At 44.2% G+C, this 18512-nt stretch overlaps 1 protein-coding gene across 1 annotated transcript; it reads left to right on the top strand.

Annotated features, from left to right (window-relative positions):
- The first annotated feature begins 10736 nt into the window (after window positions 1-10736).
- On the top strand, window positions 10737-14692 carry LOC139563117 (acidic mammalian chitinase-like). Its single transcript, XM_071381414.1, has 11 exons — window positions 10737-10809; window positions 11223-11252; window positions 11444-11645; window positions 12002-12058; window positions 12143-12308; window positions 12551-12675; window positions 12815-12938; window positions 13098-13283; window positions 13523-13645; window positions 13970-14108; window positions 14265-14692. Exons 1-11 carry the CDS (start codon window positions 10770-10772, stop codon window positions 14546-14548), a joined length of 1476 nt encoding a protein of 491 aa, XP_071237515.1. The 5' UTR covers window positions 10737-10769; the 3' UTR covers window positions 14549-14692.
- The last annotated feature ends 3820 nt before the right edge of the window (window positions 14693-18512 follow it).

The following is an 18512-nucleotide window of genomic DNA, read 5'->3' as shown; positions in this document are numbered from 1 at the left end:
GTCTCCACTCCATAGAGATAGGACCACCTGGAAAGTTGATCCGCACACACGATGAGAGATCTGGGAAGATACGTTGCCCTGAGTAACAGGGAATGCGCACCACTCCACACAAGCAGCACCCTACACAGGGCAATGTCCCCAATCACTGCCCTGGGACGTTGGTATATTTTTTTAAACCAGAAGAAAAAGTGCCACCTACCATCCCTCCATCACCACTTCCAGCAGTGTCTGGTCCCCCATCCAGGGACCAATCAGGACCAACCCTGCTTAGTTTCAGAGGCAAGCCAGCAATGGGAGGCAGGGTGGTATGCTGCTGGCACCTGGTTTCTTGACTCCGCCACAACCAGCCAATCGTCCAGAGAGGCCAATACTCGGATCCCCTGGCACCACACCGGTCACAACGCCGCTTCCACCACTATAGAAAAGGTGCAGGCAATAGGGAGATGGGGAGGACGTATAGCACATGAAAATATGTATCCTTCAGATCTATGGACATGAACCAATATGGGGTGAAGTGTGAGCATTTTGAGGTGTTTGTTTATAACACGCAAGTCCAGGATAGGATGCAACATTACATCACTCTTGAGAACTAAGAAGTACCAGCTGTACCAACCGCTCTGTACTTCTGACACGGGGACCAACTGAATACCCTACTTTTGAAGGAGAGAGGAAATCTCCTCTCTCAAGACAGACGCTAGGACCTTGGGGACCCAATGATGTAATGACGCCACGAAAATGAGGAGGAAGCACAGCAAACTGCAGAACCTACCCCCTTGTCACAGTTTTCATCGCCCATGGTGAAACTCTGCATGCCCGCCACTGGATGGAGCACGCTGCCAGTCTCCCATAAATTATCTCCTGAAGGGGTAAAAGGCCACCCTGACTACTGGGATAATATATATATTATTATATTTTGTTATGCTTGTTTTCATATCCACCACTCTTTTTATTTGAATAAAATAAAAAAATAAAAAATATATATATATGTTTTATCCCCTTTTCGTGGTAATCCCCTTTTCTCCCCAATCGCTAGTAATTACTATCTTGTCTCATCGCTACAACTCCCGTACGGGCTCGGGAGAGACGAAGGTCGAAAGCCACGCGTCCTCCGAAGCACAACCCAACCAAGCCGCACTGCTTCTTAACACAGCGCGCCTCCAACCCGGAAGCCAGCCGCACCAATGTGTCGGAGGAAACACCGTGCACCTGGCTCCCTTGGTTAGCGCGCACTGCGCCCGGCCCGCCACAGGAGTTGCTGGAGCGCGATGAGACAAGGATATCCCTACCGGCCAAACCCTCCCTAACCCGGACGACGCTAGCCAAATTATGCGTCGCCCCACGGACCTCCTGGTCGCGGCCGGCTGCGACAGAGCCTGGGCGCGAACCCAGAGACTCTGGTGGCGCAGCTAGCACTGCGATGCAGTGCCCTAGACCACTGCGCCACCCGGGAGGCCCCATATCCACCACTCTTGACAACCGTGTGTCCGAATGTGGGGAAGGAACTGTGCATTCTGATACCAGGCAAACACCAGCTACGGGGACCTCTGTAACCAGTCACTTGCCCCCATTGACTGAGCCACTTGGAAGCACTATTAGAACAGTAAATGCTTGGGGACGAAGGCCCAGAGCCATACAAACTTGTTGGCAAAACTGGCTCATCCAAGTACATCTGCCTGTCCGTCTCAGGAATCCCGAGAACCGGCGCTGTTTACTCTGAAGCACCATGCTAGGATTATCCCCCTTTTTAGCCTCTGGAGCTAAGTAACTCGCCGCTCATCGGCAAAGTCTTTAAACAGGGGTAAGTGACACTTCAAAGTTGCAGGGACAAGAGGTAAATACCTCCCCCAAACCTGGAGTAACTCCGCTGTGGGGGGAAAAAACGCCATCAATGGTGCATTCACCACCAAAGGTTCACTCTCCCCCACCAAATCCGAAGTCAGGGCTTCAGGCTGCCCCGGACTGATGTCATCCGATCACACTCAAATCCTCCATAGCCAATCAGGGATAGTACATCATCCCTGGAATCCGGACTCTGAAAACTGCCAGTGAAACACTCCAGGCAACAGGACAGCACTCGTGAGTATCTTTAATTTTCCTTGTGAAACCACATGCCCTAGGCAGGGTTTGAGATTCAAACACAAATGTTATCCAAGCAAGGAAGCGTTAGCTACACAAGCAGAGCAGAAAGTAGTTAGCTTTTAGCAAACACAAAAACCAATACCAAGACCCAAAACTCGCAACATCTAGAGGGACTAGAACTTTCTCCCCATTAACAGATACTTAAGTCGGAGCCGAACCTTGTAGCCTTTGTGTGCTTAAAAAGTTAGTAAATTGCGTGACATGTTCTTGCGTCAAGCGAGCTGAAGAGTGAAGAATTGAGGAAATGGATGCGAGCCCTGGTATTATAGCCAGGAAGCCCGAGCCCTGGTATTATAGCCAGGAAGCCCGAGCCCTGGTATTATAGCCAGGAAGCCCGAGCCCTGGTATTATAGCCAGGAAGCCCGAGCCCTGGTATTATAGCCAGGAAGCCCGAGCCCTGGTATTATAGCCAGGAAGCCCGAGCTCTGGTATTATAGCCAGGAAGCCCGAGCCCTGGTATTATAGCCAGGAAGCCCGAGCCCTGGTATTATGGCCAGGAAGGTGGGGCTTCCGAGGGCGGGCTCGGCATCCATTGACATGCTGGGCGTGATTTTAGTTTGCTTCAAGTGAATAGGATTGGTCGTTGACTCCCCATAGTATGTGATACCGAGTGACCGACTGAAAGGGAACATAGTAAACATCATGTAGACAACAGTAAACAGAAAACTACTTCAACTTCATGTACAATCTGTGGTTTTATGAATTAAAATATTAAAAACAACAGACAAGAAAGACCACAGTGCAAAGTGAAACTAAGTATTCATAATTAAATAATTAATAAGTAAATCACAATAAATCATAATGATGACACCACACGTATGATATACACACATACACGCCCTTACATATTTATTTGGACAGTAAATTTAAAACTTTTAATTTGGCTCTATACTCAAATGTTTTACATGAGGCAACAGCCAAGAATGTAGAATTTAGCGTATATTCACACATATCCATTTTACCGTTTAAAAATGAAATCACTTTATGTATCTAGTCCACCCATTTGAAGGTGTCAAGTATTTGGAGAAAAATATACTCAAGTAGTCAACTTTTGCAGTCAAAACTTTCTTACTCATCATTATTCACTATTAATTATGGTAGAATTAATGTAGAAGTGTTCAGAAACATATTCTATTTTTATTTACAATAAAGGTTACTCCAAACTGGCACAATACATTAATTAGCAGTAATTTCTATTGGGCTCAACATTCTGAAACACAACCAAAACAAACGGCAAATGCATCCAACAAGGTTGTAGAGAGCGGCAAGTAGCCTAGAGATGACAGCGTTTAGAGCGTTGGAACAGTAACTGAAAGGTTGCTATTTCGAATCCCGGAGCCGACAAGATAAAAAATCTGTTGATCTGCCCTTGAGCAATGCACTTAACGCTAATTGCGCCAGGGTCCCTGTCAATAATGACTGATCCCTGGCTGTGACCTGACTCTCAGGGGGAGTTGCGATATGCAAAAAACACATTTTCATTTCACACTTGTACAAGGTACCCCCTTGTACATGCAGGATAAATATAGGCTCCCCCTATTTGACCTTTTGAGTATCACAAGCTTGATGTAGTCATTGCGTGCTCGGAATATGGGACAAAATACTAAACTCTTAACTGAATTACAAATTAATTTGTCCAAATACTTATGACATCTTCAAATGAGGGGACTCGATACATAAAGTGTATTCATAAATAAACGGTAAAACAGATATGTATGAAAAACCTTCAAATAAAAGGTGGCATTCTGTGACATAGGTCAAATATAAAACGTAGACAAATTAAACATTTTAGCTTCACTGTCCAACTAAATACGTAGGGGAGTGTATGTATAAAACGTTTTTAAAATGTTATTAAAATTGGTGCTAGCATATTTACATTTTAGTCATTTAGCAGATTCTCTTATCCAGAGTGACTTAAATGAGCAATTAGGGTTAAATCAAATCAAATTGTATTTGTCACTTACACATGTGTTAGCAGATGTTAAAGCGAGTGTAGCGAAATGATTGTTGCCTTACTCAAGGGCACAATGACAGATTTGTCATCTAGTGCACACACACACACACACACACACACACACACACACACACACACACACACACACACACACACACACACACACACACACACACACACACACACACACACACACACACACACACACACACACACACACACACACACACACACACACACACACAATGGGGTTAGAGGCGTGTGAGGTTGTTGGGGATGATGTAAACATTGTTGTCTGGCAGGTGGACAGAGTTCTTCCTGTAGTACCGTTGTCCGTCTGCATAACGCTCGCCACGGTGGACCTCCAGGTACGGACCCCAACTCTCCACAGGAAAACAAACAGCACACAGACGCTGCAGACAGAGACACATCCATGTACTGTAATGGATGCACACCCACTTCAAACACTTGGAGACACACAGACAGAGACTTTAGATGCTAGATCGTAAAAAAGGATTCTGACAATTGCAGGAGTTCCAAACACTCTCAGAAGTCCTAAGGATCCACATCTCTGCCAACCACACCCACCTGCCAGGGGTTTCCTAGGGAGGTGAGTATTTTCCAGACAGTGAGGAGGGGGATCCAGATGAGACAGAAGGCAATCATACACCATCCTAGAGCCACGCCCCATGCAGGGTACTGCTCCGTACCGTAGGATGGGGGACTGAACGTCAACAACGACCACACCAGGATCACCTACACATCAACAACAACAACAACATACACACACAAACAGGAGTTAGAGAGTGTGCGTGCGTCTGTTAGAGAAACAAAGGGGTTAGAGAAATGAGGACCATTGAACAGAGAGCCAGGTAGGATAGAATCTAAGTCCGAAAGAGAAAGACAGAGATAGAGGCAAAGAGCGAGAACTCACAATGATGGTGGTGGGAGAGATGAAGAACCAACAAGCTCTCCACCACAACCAGAAGAGAGAGAGCTCCTCGCCCCCAATCATCATCTCTATGTCCTTAATGAAACGGTTTCCTCTTATACACAAACACATAATAAATGTCACAGAATATGTAACTGCCAACTATAAAATAAACACCAACATAAGGTGTTTTAAATCACATTATTTGTCACATACTTCGTAAAACAGGTGTAGACTAACAGTGAAACGCTTACTGAAGTCATTTCCCAACAATGCAGAGTTAAAGATACATACACAGTAAATAGCAATACCAAGTAAAAAATATCATGGCTATATACAGGGAGAAGCAGTACCAAGTCGATGTGCCGGGGTACGAGGTAACTGAGGTAGCTATGTTTATATAGTAGGGCTAAAGTGACTAATAGACAGTAGCATTTGAAAACTATACAGAAACCCCTTAAATTGTTGAAATAAGTAAAAAAAATCAATGATAAGAGAATAGTCAGATTAACTGATAACTGACACAGACATGGTGGCGTAGCAGGAAGAGAGTTGTCCTGTGAACCAAAAGTTCAAATCCCATGTGAGGACATATTGAATAATAATTACTGTATAAATGAACATGCCCAATGTAATCATGTGTGTCAAATATGTACTTTTAAAGCACTGTGTGTGTGTGAGTATCCCTAACGTTGCCAACAGACAAAGAGCTATGAATGGATCAGTGGTTCACCAACCAGGGCCTTGATTGGCTCGGTAACAAGACGTGATGTGTATCGTTTTATTGTTCGTTTTTTTTGTAGTTTTTTTTACACATAAATGTTCTTGCAACATTCCCATGAAATGTGTCTAGAACATTCAGCTATTGGAGTCTCACATTCTTAGCAATATACATTACCGGTCAAAAGTTTTAGAACACCTACTCATCAAGGCTTTTTCTTTATTTTTACTATTTTCTACATTGTAGAATAACAGTGAACATATCAAAACTATGAAATAACACATATGGAATCATGTAGTAAATTAAAAAGTTTTAAACAAATCAAAATATAAATTATATTTGAGATTCTTCAAATAGCCACCCTTTGCCTTGATGACAGCTTGGCACACTATTGGCATTGTCCTCGGGGTTTCGCCTGCCATATCAGTTCTGTTATACTCACAGACATCATTTGAAGTTTTAGAGTTTTAGAGACTTTAGAGTGTTTTCTATCCAAACCTTCCAATTATATGCATATCCTAGCTTCTGGGCCTGAGTAACAGGCAGTTTACTTTGGGCACGCTTTTCATCCGGATGTCAAATTACTGCCCCCTACCCCAAAGAGGTTAAAGAGAGTGCACCAGGGCTATGTCTCCAGATAAATTCCGCCAGGAGGGCTATACTTCTCAGACAGCAGGGCACACTTGCTTGGTCAACACATAATGCAGTTCAGCCTTTATAGGGAGCAGACCTTCAAGTGGGTGGTTGAATATGCTCTGGGCTATGCTGGTGGCATCGATGCAGAGAGATTCGAGAATCTGTCTCTCAGCCAGCTAGGAGTGACACAAAAAAAGCATTCTGCCAATAAGATTACTTTCAAGGAGTACCTGGAGCTCCCACCCCATCTGCCAGCATCTAGTCCACACCTCTACATGCATCAGTCAGTCTGCAGTCCTCCGCTCCTCTACGTTCTACTCCAACACCTAGACCTCTGTCCTCCACACCTGTGCAGTCCTCCACACCTGTGCAGTCCTCCAAACATGTGCTGTCCTCCACACCTGTGCTTTCCTCCACATATATATACAGTGGGGAGAACAAGTATTTGATACACTGCCGATTTTGCAGGTTTTCCTACTTACACAGCATGTAGAGGTCTGTAATTTATATCATAGGTACACTTCAACTGTGAGAGACGGAATCTAAAACAAAAATCCAGAAAATCACATTGTATGATTTTTAAGTAATTCATTTGCATTTTATTGCATGACATAAGTATTTGATACATCAGAAAAGTAGAACTTAATATTTGGTACAGAAACCTTTGTTTGCAATTACAGAGATCATACATTTCCTGTAGTTCTTGACCAGGTTTGCACACACTGCAGCAGGGATTTTGGCCCACTCCTCCATACAGACCTTCTCCAGATCCTTCAGGTTTCGGGGCTGTCGCTGGGCAATACGGACTTTCAGCTCCCTCCAAAGATTTTTTATTGGGTTCAGGTCTGGAGACTGGCTAGGCCACTCCAGGACCTTGAGATGCTTCTTACAGAGCCACTCCTTAGTTGCCCTGGCTGTGTGTTTCGGGTCGTTGTCATGCTGGAAGACCCAGCCACGACCCATCTTCAATGCTCTTACTGAGGGAAGGAGGTTGTTGGCCAAGATCTCGTGATACATGGCCCCATCCATCCTCCCCTCAATACGGTGCAGTCGTCCTGTCCCCTTTGCAGAAAAGCATCCCCAAAGAATAATGTTTCCACCTCCATGCTTCACGGTTGGGATGGTGTTCTTGGGGTTGTACTCATCCTTCTTCTTCCTCCAAACACGGCGAGTGGAGTTTAGACCAAAAAGCTCTATTTTTGTCTCATCAGACCACATGACCTTCTCCCATTCCTCCTCTGGATCATCCAGATGGTCATTGGCAAACTTCAGACGGGCATGGACATGCGCTGGCTTGAGCAGGGGGACCTTGCGTGCGCTGCAGGATTTTAATCCATGACGGCGTAGTGTGTTACTAATGGTTTTCTTTGAGACTGTGGTCCCAGCTCTCTTCAGGTCATTGACCAGGTCCTGCCGTGTAGTTCTGGGCTGATCCCTCACCTTCCTCATGATCATTGATGCCCCACGAGGTGAGATCTTGCATGGAGCCCCAGACCGAAGGTGATTGACCGTCATCTTGAACTTCTTCCATTTTCGAATAATTGCGCCAACAGTTGTTGGCTTCTCACCAAGCTGCTTGCCTATTGTCCTGTAGCCCATCCCAGCCTTGTGCAGGTCTACAATTTTATCCCTGATGTCCTTACACTGCTCTCTGGTCTTGGCCATTGTGGAGAGGTTGGAGTCTGTTTGATTGAGTGTGTGGACAGGTGTCTTTTATACAGGTAACGAGTTCAAACAGGTGCAGTTAATACAGGTAATGAGTGGAGAACAGGAGGGCTTCTTAAAGAAAAACTAACAGGTCTGTGAAAGCCGGAATTCTTACTGGTTGGTAGGTGATCAAATACTTATGTCATGCAATAAAATGCAAATTAATTACTTAAAAATCATACAATGTGATTTTCTGGATTTTTGTTTTAGATTCCGTCTCTCACAGTTGAAGTGTACCTATGAGAAAAAGTACAGACCTCTACATGCTTTGTAAGTAGGAAAACCTGCAAAATCGTCAGTGTATCAAATACTTATTCTCCCCACTGTTTATGTATGTAAACCTTAAAGTAACTAGTGTTCCATTATTAACGTGACCAGTGATTCCATGTCTATGTATATAGGGCAGCAGCCTCTAAGGTGCAGGGTTGAGTAACCTGGTGGTAGCCGGCTAGTGATGGCTATTCAACAGTCTGATGGCCTTGAGATAGAAGCTGTTTTTTCAGTCTCTCGCCATTCAAAAAACTCAAGGACACTGTACTACAGCAAAGACTATAAAACAAAAACAAGAATAATACAATAAAAGGAATAAAAGCTACATAGCTTAAGCCAGGGCTGAGTGCATAAAAACCTTCACCCCAACATATTTGAACATGCAACCTTCTAATCTGTAGTCAGCACGAGTTATTGGTTGACCACCAGATGTGCAGGGGAGGCATGGTTTAATTGAACTGTTCCATAGGCCGTTTCCTCGCCATCGGAACGTGCTTCCTCCCTGGCACAAAAGGTGTGTGACAGCACATCCAGAGCCCATATGGCACCCACTGACAATGTTGAGTCTAGAACCTTTTGGGTTGCGACAACCAATCATATCACTTCTTGCTACCAATAAATGACTAAGAATTCTCCTCGCCAACGAATCAGAGACAGCTGTTGTGTAATCGGTATGGCATCAGACTTTTAATCTAACTTTTCAGGCTTCACGTCGCTGTTCAGGCGATGCTTTGACATTTACTAGTTCCTGATTCATTTCCTGCGCTGAGCAAAGAAGGCAGTGTTTGCATGTGTTAAAAACTTTGCAGACAGCAAAACGCTTAGTCAGAGTATGCTGTGCACATGCTATCCTTCAACCAAGATATCAACTTAGTGATTGTATTCAAGGTACTTATAAGGACTGATACACTGTGTTAAATGTGATAAGGTATATATCAGAGCACTTAACTCCTTTTGAAGAATTCATGGTATAGCTACAGAAACACCAGTACAAACAAGTGACTGTAATGTGACTGTAATGAAAAAAAATAAACATTATTTTCTGACAATTGTTTTTTTTGACATTGTGGATAAATCATAACTATTAGTAATAATAACAGATTCCAATACACTAAAAAATATATGGTAAAATGCTGACAAGTACACTTGATTTCTTAATATTTACTTGTTACATGGCTGCATTGTAATACATTATTACTATTATCAATTATGCTACGCCAAGTACCAAAACTTTTGCTAGGCAGACCATGAGGTTATACAGGTCTGTCTCAAGCCTGATGTTCAATTTTAAATAGACCCCTTGCCCTTACCCTCTAGTTGTCATGGCCTGACCTTAGAGAGCCTTCTCTATTTGGTTAGATCAGGGTGTGATTTGGGTGGGCATTCTAGTTTTTCTATTTCTTTGTTGGCCGGGTATGGTTCCCAATCAGAGGCAGCTGTCTATTGTTGTCTCTTATTGGGGATGATACTTAGACAGCCTTTTTTCCACTTTTAGTTTGTGGGATCTTGACTATGTTTGTGTGTAGTTGCTTTCTGCACTGCATGTAGCTTTACGTTCGTTTTAGTATTTTGTTGTTTTTTCGGTGTCATTTAAAATAAAGGAAAAGTATACGCCTACAACGCTGCACCTTGGTCCAATCCATCTTTCAACAAACGTGACACTAGTCACACCTTTTACCCCTATCCCCTAGGCACTTCCCCCCAACCTTCAGCCCACTGCTAGTACAACTGAAACATAAGATAGATCAATTAATTATGGGGACATCTCAACCTTGAGCTTGACTTGGTAGAATGGTCACCATATTCTTTACATCTATCCCATTTCAAGGTCAATCTCAAATCAAGTTATAATGTATTGGTCACATACACATGGTTAGCAGATGTTATTGTTAGTGTAGCAAAATGCTAGGGCTTCTATTTCTGACAGTGCAGCTATATCTAACAAGTTATCTAACAATTCCACAACAACTACCTAATACACATACATCTAAGTAAAGGATTGGAATAAGAATATATACATATACAAATATATAGAGGAACAATAGGCAATCTCCACAAGTATATAGTGGGTTTGGTGGTAGGAGAAAGGTGCTAGCTAGGGTGCAGGGGCTAGTTGTAGGGGCTATACTGAAGAGGCTAAGGGGTGACTAATGCACCCATCTCTATGGTTGTCAGTTTCACCAAATCATTACAACCATAAACAGACTTGCTTTCTTAAACGTCAGCTTATCATGTCTTAAAACAAGGACATATGAAGTTTATCAGTGTGTTTGTTAAGGCAGTGGAAACCCTTGTTCAAACAAGTGACTGAGGCTGATTGAGTTTTGCTGCGGAATGGGAAAGTCATAGAGATTTGAGTGAGATAGGATTGGTCGTTGAGAGTATAAAAGGGTCCAGCAGCCCATGGAGCAATGTACAGAGCAACCATGGGCAAACTACTCATCTGCGTTGGTAAGTGGAATTTATTTTGTCATACTTAGCCTATAACAGTACAATTGCTCTATCTTTCTTTCAAACCTTTCATTTACATTTTCATTGTAATGACAATTACCAACATTTAAACATAAAAGGGTCCCTATGGAGAGAGTTGGCCAGTGATAAATGTCCTCTAGCTATGCATTTTGTCAATGCTACTGTGTTCAATGTCTGTTTCTAAGGACTGAGGTTGCCAGCCCCATGACCAACCTATATTCATGTCTGAGGGGAAGAACTGCACTTTAAATCATTATCAATACAGTTCTGAATTATGTTGACTTTTTAAAAAGTTTAATTTAAGATAAAATCGCTCCCTTTTTCTTTCTCCTTTCATTATTTCTGTCTCTCTCGCTTTCTCTCTCATTATTCTCCTCTTCCTCCCTCTCTAGGACTGGCTCTCCTGCTGCATGTGCAGCTAGGTAAGTTTTAAGTACATTTAATTTACATGTAGCCAGCATCTAGGTACGTTTTAAGTACATTTCATTTACATGTAGCAAGCATCTAGGTAAGTAGCCAATCAAAGAACAATAACTCAACTTACAGAGCATGACAACCCTGACTCTAAAACTGTCTAACTCCAAACTCTAACCTTACTACTACCCTTCCATAGGATCCTCCTACATCCTCTCCTGTTATTTCACTAACTGGGGCCAGTACCGGCCAGGAGCAGGCAAGTATTTCCCCGCCAACGTGGACCCCTGTCTCTGTGACCATCTGATCTATGCCTTTGCCGGCATGGCCAACAACGAGATCAAGACCTACGAATGGGACGATGAGAAACTCTACGGACAGTTCCAGGCTCTCAAGAACCAGTGAGAGAGACACACACATGCACAAAGACGCACACACAAACACACACACACACACTCAAGCAGGCATGCACACACATAGACAAATGCAGGCAAACACTTTCTCATTCAGGCATGTACATACCACAGGAGGTTGGTGGCACCTTAATTTTGGAGGATGGGCTCGTGGTAAGGGCTGGAACGGAATTAGTGGAATGGTATCAAATATGTGAAACACATTGTTTCCATGTGTTTGATGCCATTCCATTTGCTCCATCCCAGACATTATTATGAGCTGTCCTCCCCTCAGCAGCCTCCCGTGGTACACACACATGCACACCTAAGCCAGGACTAACCCTAAGTCTTTTATTTGGTAACAGGAACAGCAACCTGAAGACTCTGCTGGCCATTGGAGGATGGAATTTTGGCACTCAGCCGTAAGTGGAGATGCATATAAACATGCAAGTGCACACACACATTTACACACACACCCTGTGTCTGAGCTGTGTGTGTGTACCCAGGTTCACAGCAATGGTGTCCAGTGCAGCCAACCGCCAGACGTTCATCAGCAGCGTTATCAAGTTCCTGAGGCAGTACCAGTTTGACGGCCTGGACATTGACTGGGAGTATCCCGGATCCAGAGGCTCCCCACCCGCAGACAAGGCCAGATTCACCACCTTGCTGCAGGTTAGACTCAAACACCCATACACGTACACACGTACACACACACACACACACACACATACACACACACACACACACACATGAATGAACACACATGAATAAACACACACACACGCAGATTAACAATCACTCGTACAGACACACACACACACACGCACAAAATAGCTCATGCACACACAAACAAGAATGAACACTTGAACACCCAAATGAACACACACACCTCTCTGTGCACTGTCTCCCTCTAGGAGCTGATGGCTGCCTTTGAGACTGAAGGAAAGAACACCAACCGTCCTCGTCTGATGCTGACTGCAGCTGTTTCTGCCGGAAAGGGAACCATCGACACCGGATACCAGATCGCCGAGATTGGATTGTCAGTACATACACACTGGGTCTCATTCATATATTAGTTCTTGCATGATCTAACATGCATGATCTATCAAATACTTCTTGGTATATTGGAAACTCTCTTTTTCCCTCTGTTTCTCTCCCTCTCTCTCTCTCGCTCTCAGGGTGTTGGACTATCTGCATGTGATGACCTATGACTTTCATGGATCTTGGGAACACAACACTGGAGAAAACAGCCCTCTCTACAGAGGACCAACTGATCAGGGAGACTACATCTACTTCGATGTGGTGAGTCTCTCTCTCCGTGTCCATCTCTTCCTCTCTCCCTTCCTCGGCTCATCTATCTCTTCCTGCCTATTTAGTTTTGAGCTGAGAGTGAGTAGCACATTTCTTAATAATTCTTCTCTCTCCAGTGTTCTCACTACCACATACTGTGTGTGTTCTCAGGACTATGCTATGAAGTACTGGAAGAGCAATGGTGCCCCCGCTGAGAAGCTCCTGGTTGGATTCCCCACCTACGGCCACACCTTCAAGCTGGCCAGTGGCTCTAACACTGGAGTGGGCGCTCCCGCCAATGGCCCCGGCCCCGCCGGACCATTCACCAGACAGTCTGGCTTCCTGGCCTACTACGAGGTAATTGACACAGGATTAAGATAGGTCTGAAATGACACCCTCTTCCAATTCCTACATAGTGCACTACCTGTGTGCTCTTGTCATAGGTAGTGTCCTGGGGAACAGTGTGTCATTTTGGACGCAAACCCAGTGTATGTTTTTGAGTGATTACATCTGCAACTTCCAACCCTAACGTAATTGTGTGTGTGTGTGTGTGTGTGTGTGTGTGTGTGTGTGTGTGTGTTTGTGTGTGTCATTAGATCTGCACCTTACTGAAGCAGGGAGCTACCCAGGCCTGGGACTCTGCCCAGATGGTGCCCTACGCCTACACCCAGCAGAACATCTGGGTTGGATATGACAACGTCAAGAGTTTCCAGGACAAGGTCTGTGTTTGTGTGGGTGTTTGTCTGTTGTGGGAAAGATATAACTAGGGGGTAATGGCGTAGCGTCCTACTCTGTTACAATAAGCCTAATAATATATGGAATTAAACAGTAGCTTTTATCTTCGTGATTTACAGTAGTGAGTGCATACATTTTGTTATTGGTGACCCCAGCGAGAATCGAATCCACCATCCTGTCATTGCAAGATCCATTCCCTACCAACTGAGCAACATAGGGCAAATGATGAAGTTCTACCACCTATACATATTTATCCAATTTCACCCCGTTAAGTAAACCCTCCTCTCCCCTCTCTTTCTCCCCTACAGATCGAGTGGCTGAAGAACACTGGCTTCGGAGGAGCCATGGTGTGGAGTCTGGATCTGGATGACTTCTCTGGAACCTTCTGTGGACAGGGCAGATACCCACTGATCAACACCCTCAAGTCTGGACTGGGAACCGGAGCCGGTGAGAGACACAGACACAAACGCAAGCCTGCATGCGCACACAAACATTCAACAACAACCCTCTCTATCACTCTCTCAAATAGTAGTAGAAATGTAGTTGAAATTATCTCAACCCCCCTTCTATCCCCCCCACTCCTATGTCCTCCATCTCTCCCAGGTTGTGCCGCCCGTAAAGACCCCATCGCCCCAGTGACCCCTACCCAGCACCCACTTAACCCCCCACAGCCCGGAGGTCAAGGTGGCAGCAGCGGCGGTGGCAGCAGCGGCGGTGGCAGTAGTAGCAGCGGATCTGGCTTCTGCGCCGGGAAGGCTGACGGAATATACCCTGACCCCACCAATACCAACCACTTCTACAATTGTAGCCAGGGCAAGACCTACGACCAGCACTGTGCTGCCGGCCTGGTGTTTGACGCCAGCTGCAAGTGCTGCAACTGGGCCTAAGAAACCATAGTTCCCCTTATTAATGAAGGAGCTGGGTCTAAAGGTTATGTGGTTGTTAGGGCCACTGTTGTCATGTCCTATTCTAACATCAGCTCCATGTAACATGTCAAAACCACTCTAATAAACTCCCAACATATGAATGCATCCTGCTGTCTCAGGAATTTTATTTATTCCGCTCTGTGTGGGTTTGAGGTCAACTTCATTGCACTTTGAGCAGAATCACCTTGTATCCCACATAGCTAGTCATTATCTGAACAAGATTAGCAATTCTGCCCTTTTGTCAGTTTAGTTTTTATACAATTCGTTCCACCACAGAGAATCGCAGTAAAAGATAAGTCCTTTACTGCAGTCAAACTTTACCAGGCTGACAGACACGGTATAAAGCATGCAGAGCTTAGCCTGACTCATCAATAACATGACATAATGATGGGCTCACCATTTGTCTTTTTAACTACCATTTAATCCAATATCAAAAATACAAGACACACATTTCAAAACTGTTCTTTTTGAAATGCTGAAAAGGAAGAATATATAGTAAATATTATTTTCTTTACAGAATTTGAACATAACTTGACATGCACATTGTTTTATTTCAAATCAAATCAAACTCTTTGTCACATGCGCCAAATACAAATACCTTACAGTGAAATGCTTACTTACAAGCCCTTAACCAACAATGCAGTTCAAGAAAGAGTTAAGAAAATATTTATAAAGTAAAAAGTAACACAATAAAATAATAACGAGGCTATATAAAGGGGGTACCACTACCGAGTCAATTTGCAGGGGTACTGGTTAGTCAAGATAATTTGCTCATGTAGGTAGGGGTAAAGAGGGGGTCAATGTAAATAGTCCGTGGTGGCCATTTGATTAAATGTTCAGCAGTCTTATGGCTTGGGGGTAGAAGCTGTTAAAGAGCCTTTTGGACCTAGACTTGGCGCTTCGGTATCGCTTGCCATGCGGTAGCAGAGAGAACAGTCTATGACTAGGGTGGCTGGAGTCTTTGACAATTTTTGGGGCTTTTCTCTGACACCGCCTAGTATACAGGTCCTGGATGGCAGAAAGCTTGACCCCAGTGATGTACTGGGACGTACGCACTACCCTCAGTAGCGCGTTACGGTCAAATGCCGAGCAGTTGCCATGCCACACAGTGATGCTACCGGTCAAGATGCTCTCGATGGTGCAGCTGTAGAACTTTTTGAGGATCTGGGGAACTATCCCAAATCTTTTCAGTCTCCTGAGGGGGAAAAGGTGTTGTCGTGCCCTGTTCACGGCTGTCTTGGTGTGTTTGGACCATGATAGTTCGTTGGTGATGTGGACACCAAGGAACTTGAAACTCTCAACCCGCTCCACGTACAGCCCCGTCAATGTTAATAGGGGCCTGTTCGGTCTGCCTTTTCCTGTAGTCCATGATCAGCTCCTTTGTCTTACTCACATTAAGGGAGAGGTTGTTTTCCTGGCACCACACTGCCAGGTCTCTGACTTCCTCCCTATAGGCTGTCTCATCGTTGTCGGTTATCAGGCCTACCACTGTTGTGTCATCAGCAAACTTAATGATGGCATTGGAGTCGTGTTTGGCCACTCAGTCGTAGGTGAACAGGGATTACAGGAAGGAACTAAGCATGCACCCCTGAGGTGCCCAAGTGTTGAGGATCAGCATGGCAGACATATTGTTGCCTACCCTTACCACCTGGGGGTGGCAAATCAGGAAGTCCAGGATCCAGTTGCAGAGGGAGGTGTATAGTCCCAGGGTCCTAAGCTTAGTGATGAGCTTTGTGGGCACTATGGTGTTGAACGCTGAGCTGTAGTCAATGAACAGCATTCTCACATAGGTGTACCTTTTGTCCAGGTGGGAAAGGGCAGTGTGGAGTGCAATTGATTACGTCATCTGTGGATCTGTTGGGGCAGTATGTGAATTAGAGTGGGTTTGGGCCAGTGATAGATAATTGTATTGTTAACAAATGACAAGAAGATCATATGTGTATGAATGAAATTCATGCAGAGTTTATATAACTCAGGTAATTTAAGCAGTGCGTTGTACACTTGAGCAATAAAGCACGAGGGGGTGTGGCATTTAAGTGATAATTCCCTCGAAGCCGGTGTTTGGAGGATATATTGGTACAGGTGTTGTTAGGCCCAAGATGACGTCGGGTTACCAACATATTCAAATAATGATTGACATTTTAACTCGGGGATCAGGTGACGCAGCAGGCTATGGCACTGCATCACAGTGCTGGAGGCGTCCCTACAGACCCGGGTTCGATCCCGGGCTGTGTCACAACCAGGAGTCCCATAGGGCGGCACACAATTGGTTAAGTGAGGGTTTGGCTGGGTTAGGCCGTTATTGTAAATTAGAATTTGTTCTTAACTGACTTGCCTGGTTAAATAAAGGATAAATATAAAACATTATTTAGATGAATTTATTCATACTATTTCATCCTTCCATGAGATATAGTCCTGACACGAATCTAAGATTGCTACCCAAGTAGGCTAGTCGTTCTTTCTATCGGTTCAGTTGCCAGAGATGCGACAAAGTCGTCAAGTATTTTTGTTCTGTATCTATGAACATGACCCAGTCGTTTGTTCTAAATGTTCCATTGTCATACTGGCTGGTAACGTTTGATATCTAGCCAACTACGGCTAATTTACAGTCACATCATACATTGCAGCCAGAATAAGAGCAAAGTAGCTGCACTTGTGTTTGTTTAAGCTGTTTTCTAGTGACATTTATTTGGATACATCCATAACAATGAGCAAATGATGCGTGATTTTGCCTGGCATAGAAAATGTGCTCTCTCCTCAGGACACTTGTTCAGAGGAGCTAGCCAACAGCACAGAGAACACAATCACTTCAAACTGAAGCTGGAAAAAACTGCAAACTAGCTACATTTCGTTTGGTTTTACCTGTTTTCTATTGACATTTCTTTGTTTAAATCCATACAAATAATGCCAGCTGATTAATGATTTCTGAATGGCTGAGAAAAGCTGTCTGCCTGTCTGTCTTGTCCCGACTCCAGACACATTCATTACTACGGGACAGCTGGAGATCGAAAGTCTACATGTTTTTTTATAGTGGAGATCAAGTTTATAATTCAATACGGAGTGCCTGTACACAGCCCATAGCCGTGGTGTACTGGCCATATACCACAAACCCTTGAGGTGCCTTATTGCTATTTTAAATTGGTTACCAACATAATTAGAAGAGTACAAATACATATTTTGGCATACCTGTGGAATACGGTCTGACATAACACGGCTTTCAGCCAATACGTTTTCAGGGCTTGAACCACCCAGTTTATAGTACACTAGAATTCCAAATGGTGGCACATGGGTGACTCTTGCCACTTTGTCCTATTGAAGCACACTGGCAGATGGAGAATGATGATGTAGTGCAGCCACATCCATATATGACTTGATTCCCTTGAGCAAAGGCACTTAACCCTAATTGCTTCTGTAAGTCGTTCTGGATAAGAGTGTCAGCTAAAAGACTCAAATGTCAATGGAAACATAAATTGATGTCAATTTGATACATTTATGAGGTATAAAATATAGAAATGTACAGTGTTCATGCCCAGACGCGACATGCATACATTAGCCCTTGATCAACACTATAGTCTCGGTCCCCCAACCAACACCTTTCACAACATGTCGCACACAGACACACGGACCCCCTCCTAGCTAACCCATCACATCCAGACTACAATAATCAGAACAGTGGGGTATGAATTTTACATACAAATCCTGGTAAATAAATTCAAAACATGAGGATGTGATGTTCACATCCTTATGGGAAGTCACATGGGTGAGATATTTGCATCCTAGTGTGATGCCCCGGCCACTCAGAACAATGGGTGTGAAATGTACATCTTGGTATGACCTCCCACCCCCTAATAAATCACAAGATTTGTCAACCATGCATTTTTAGAGTTGAACTGTCCAGACCCACATCACCAGCCCCTCCCCACCA

The sequence above is a fragment of the Salvelinus alpinus genome, chromosome 2 (genome assembly GCF_045679555.1).
Source record: "Salvelinus alpinus chromosome 2, SLU_Salpinus.1, whole genome shotgun sequence".
Lineage (NCBI taxonomy): Eukaryota > Metazoa > Chordata > Actinopteri > Salmoniformes > Salmonidae > Salvelinus > Salvelinus alpinus.
This window is presented reverse-complemented; position numbering and strand designations above follow the sequence as displayed.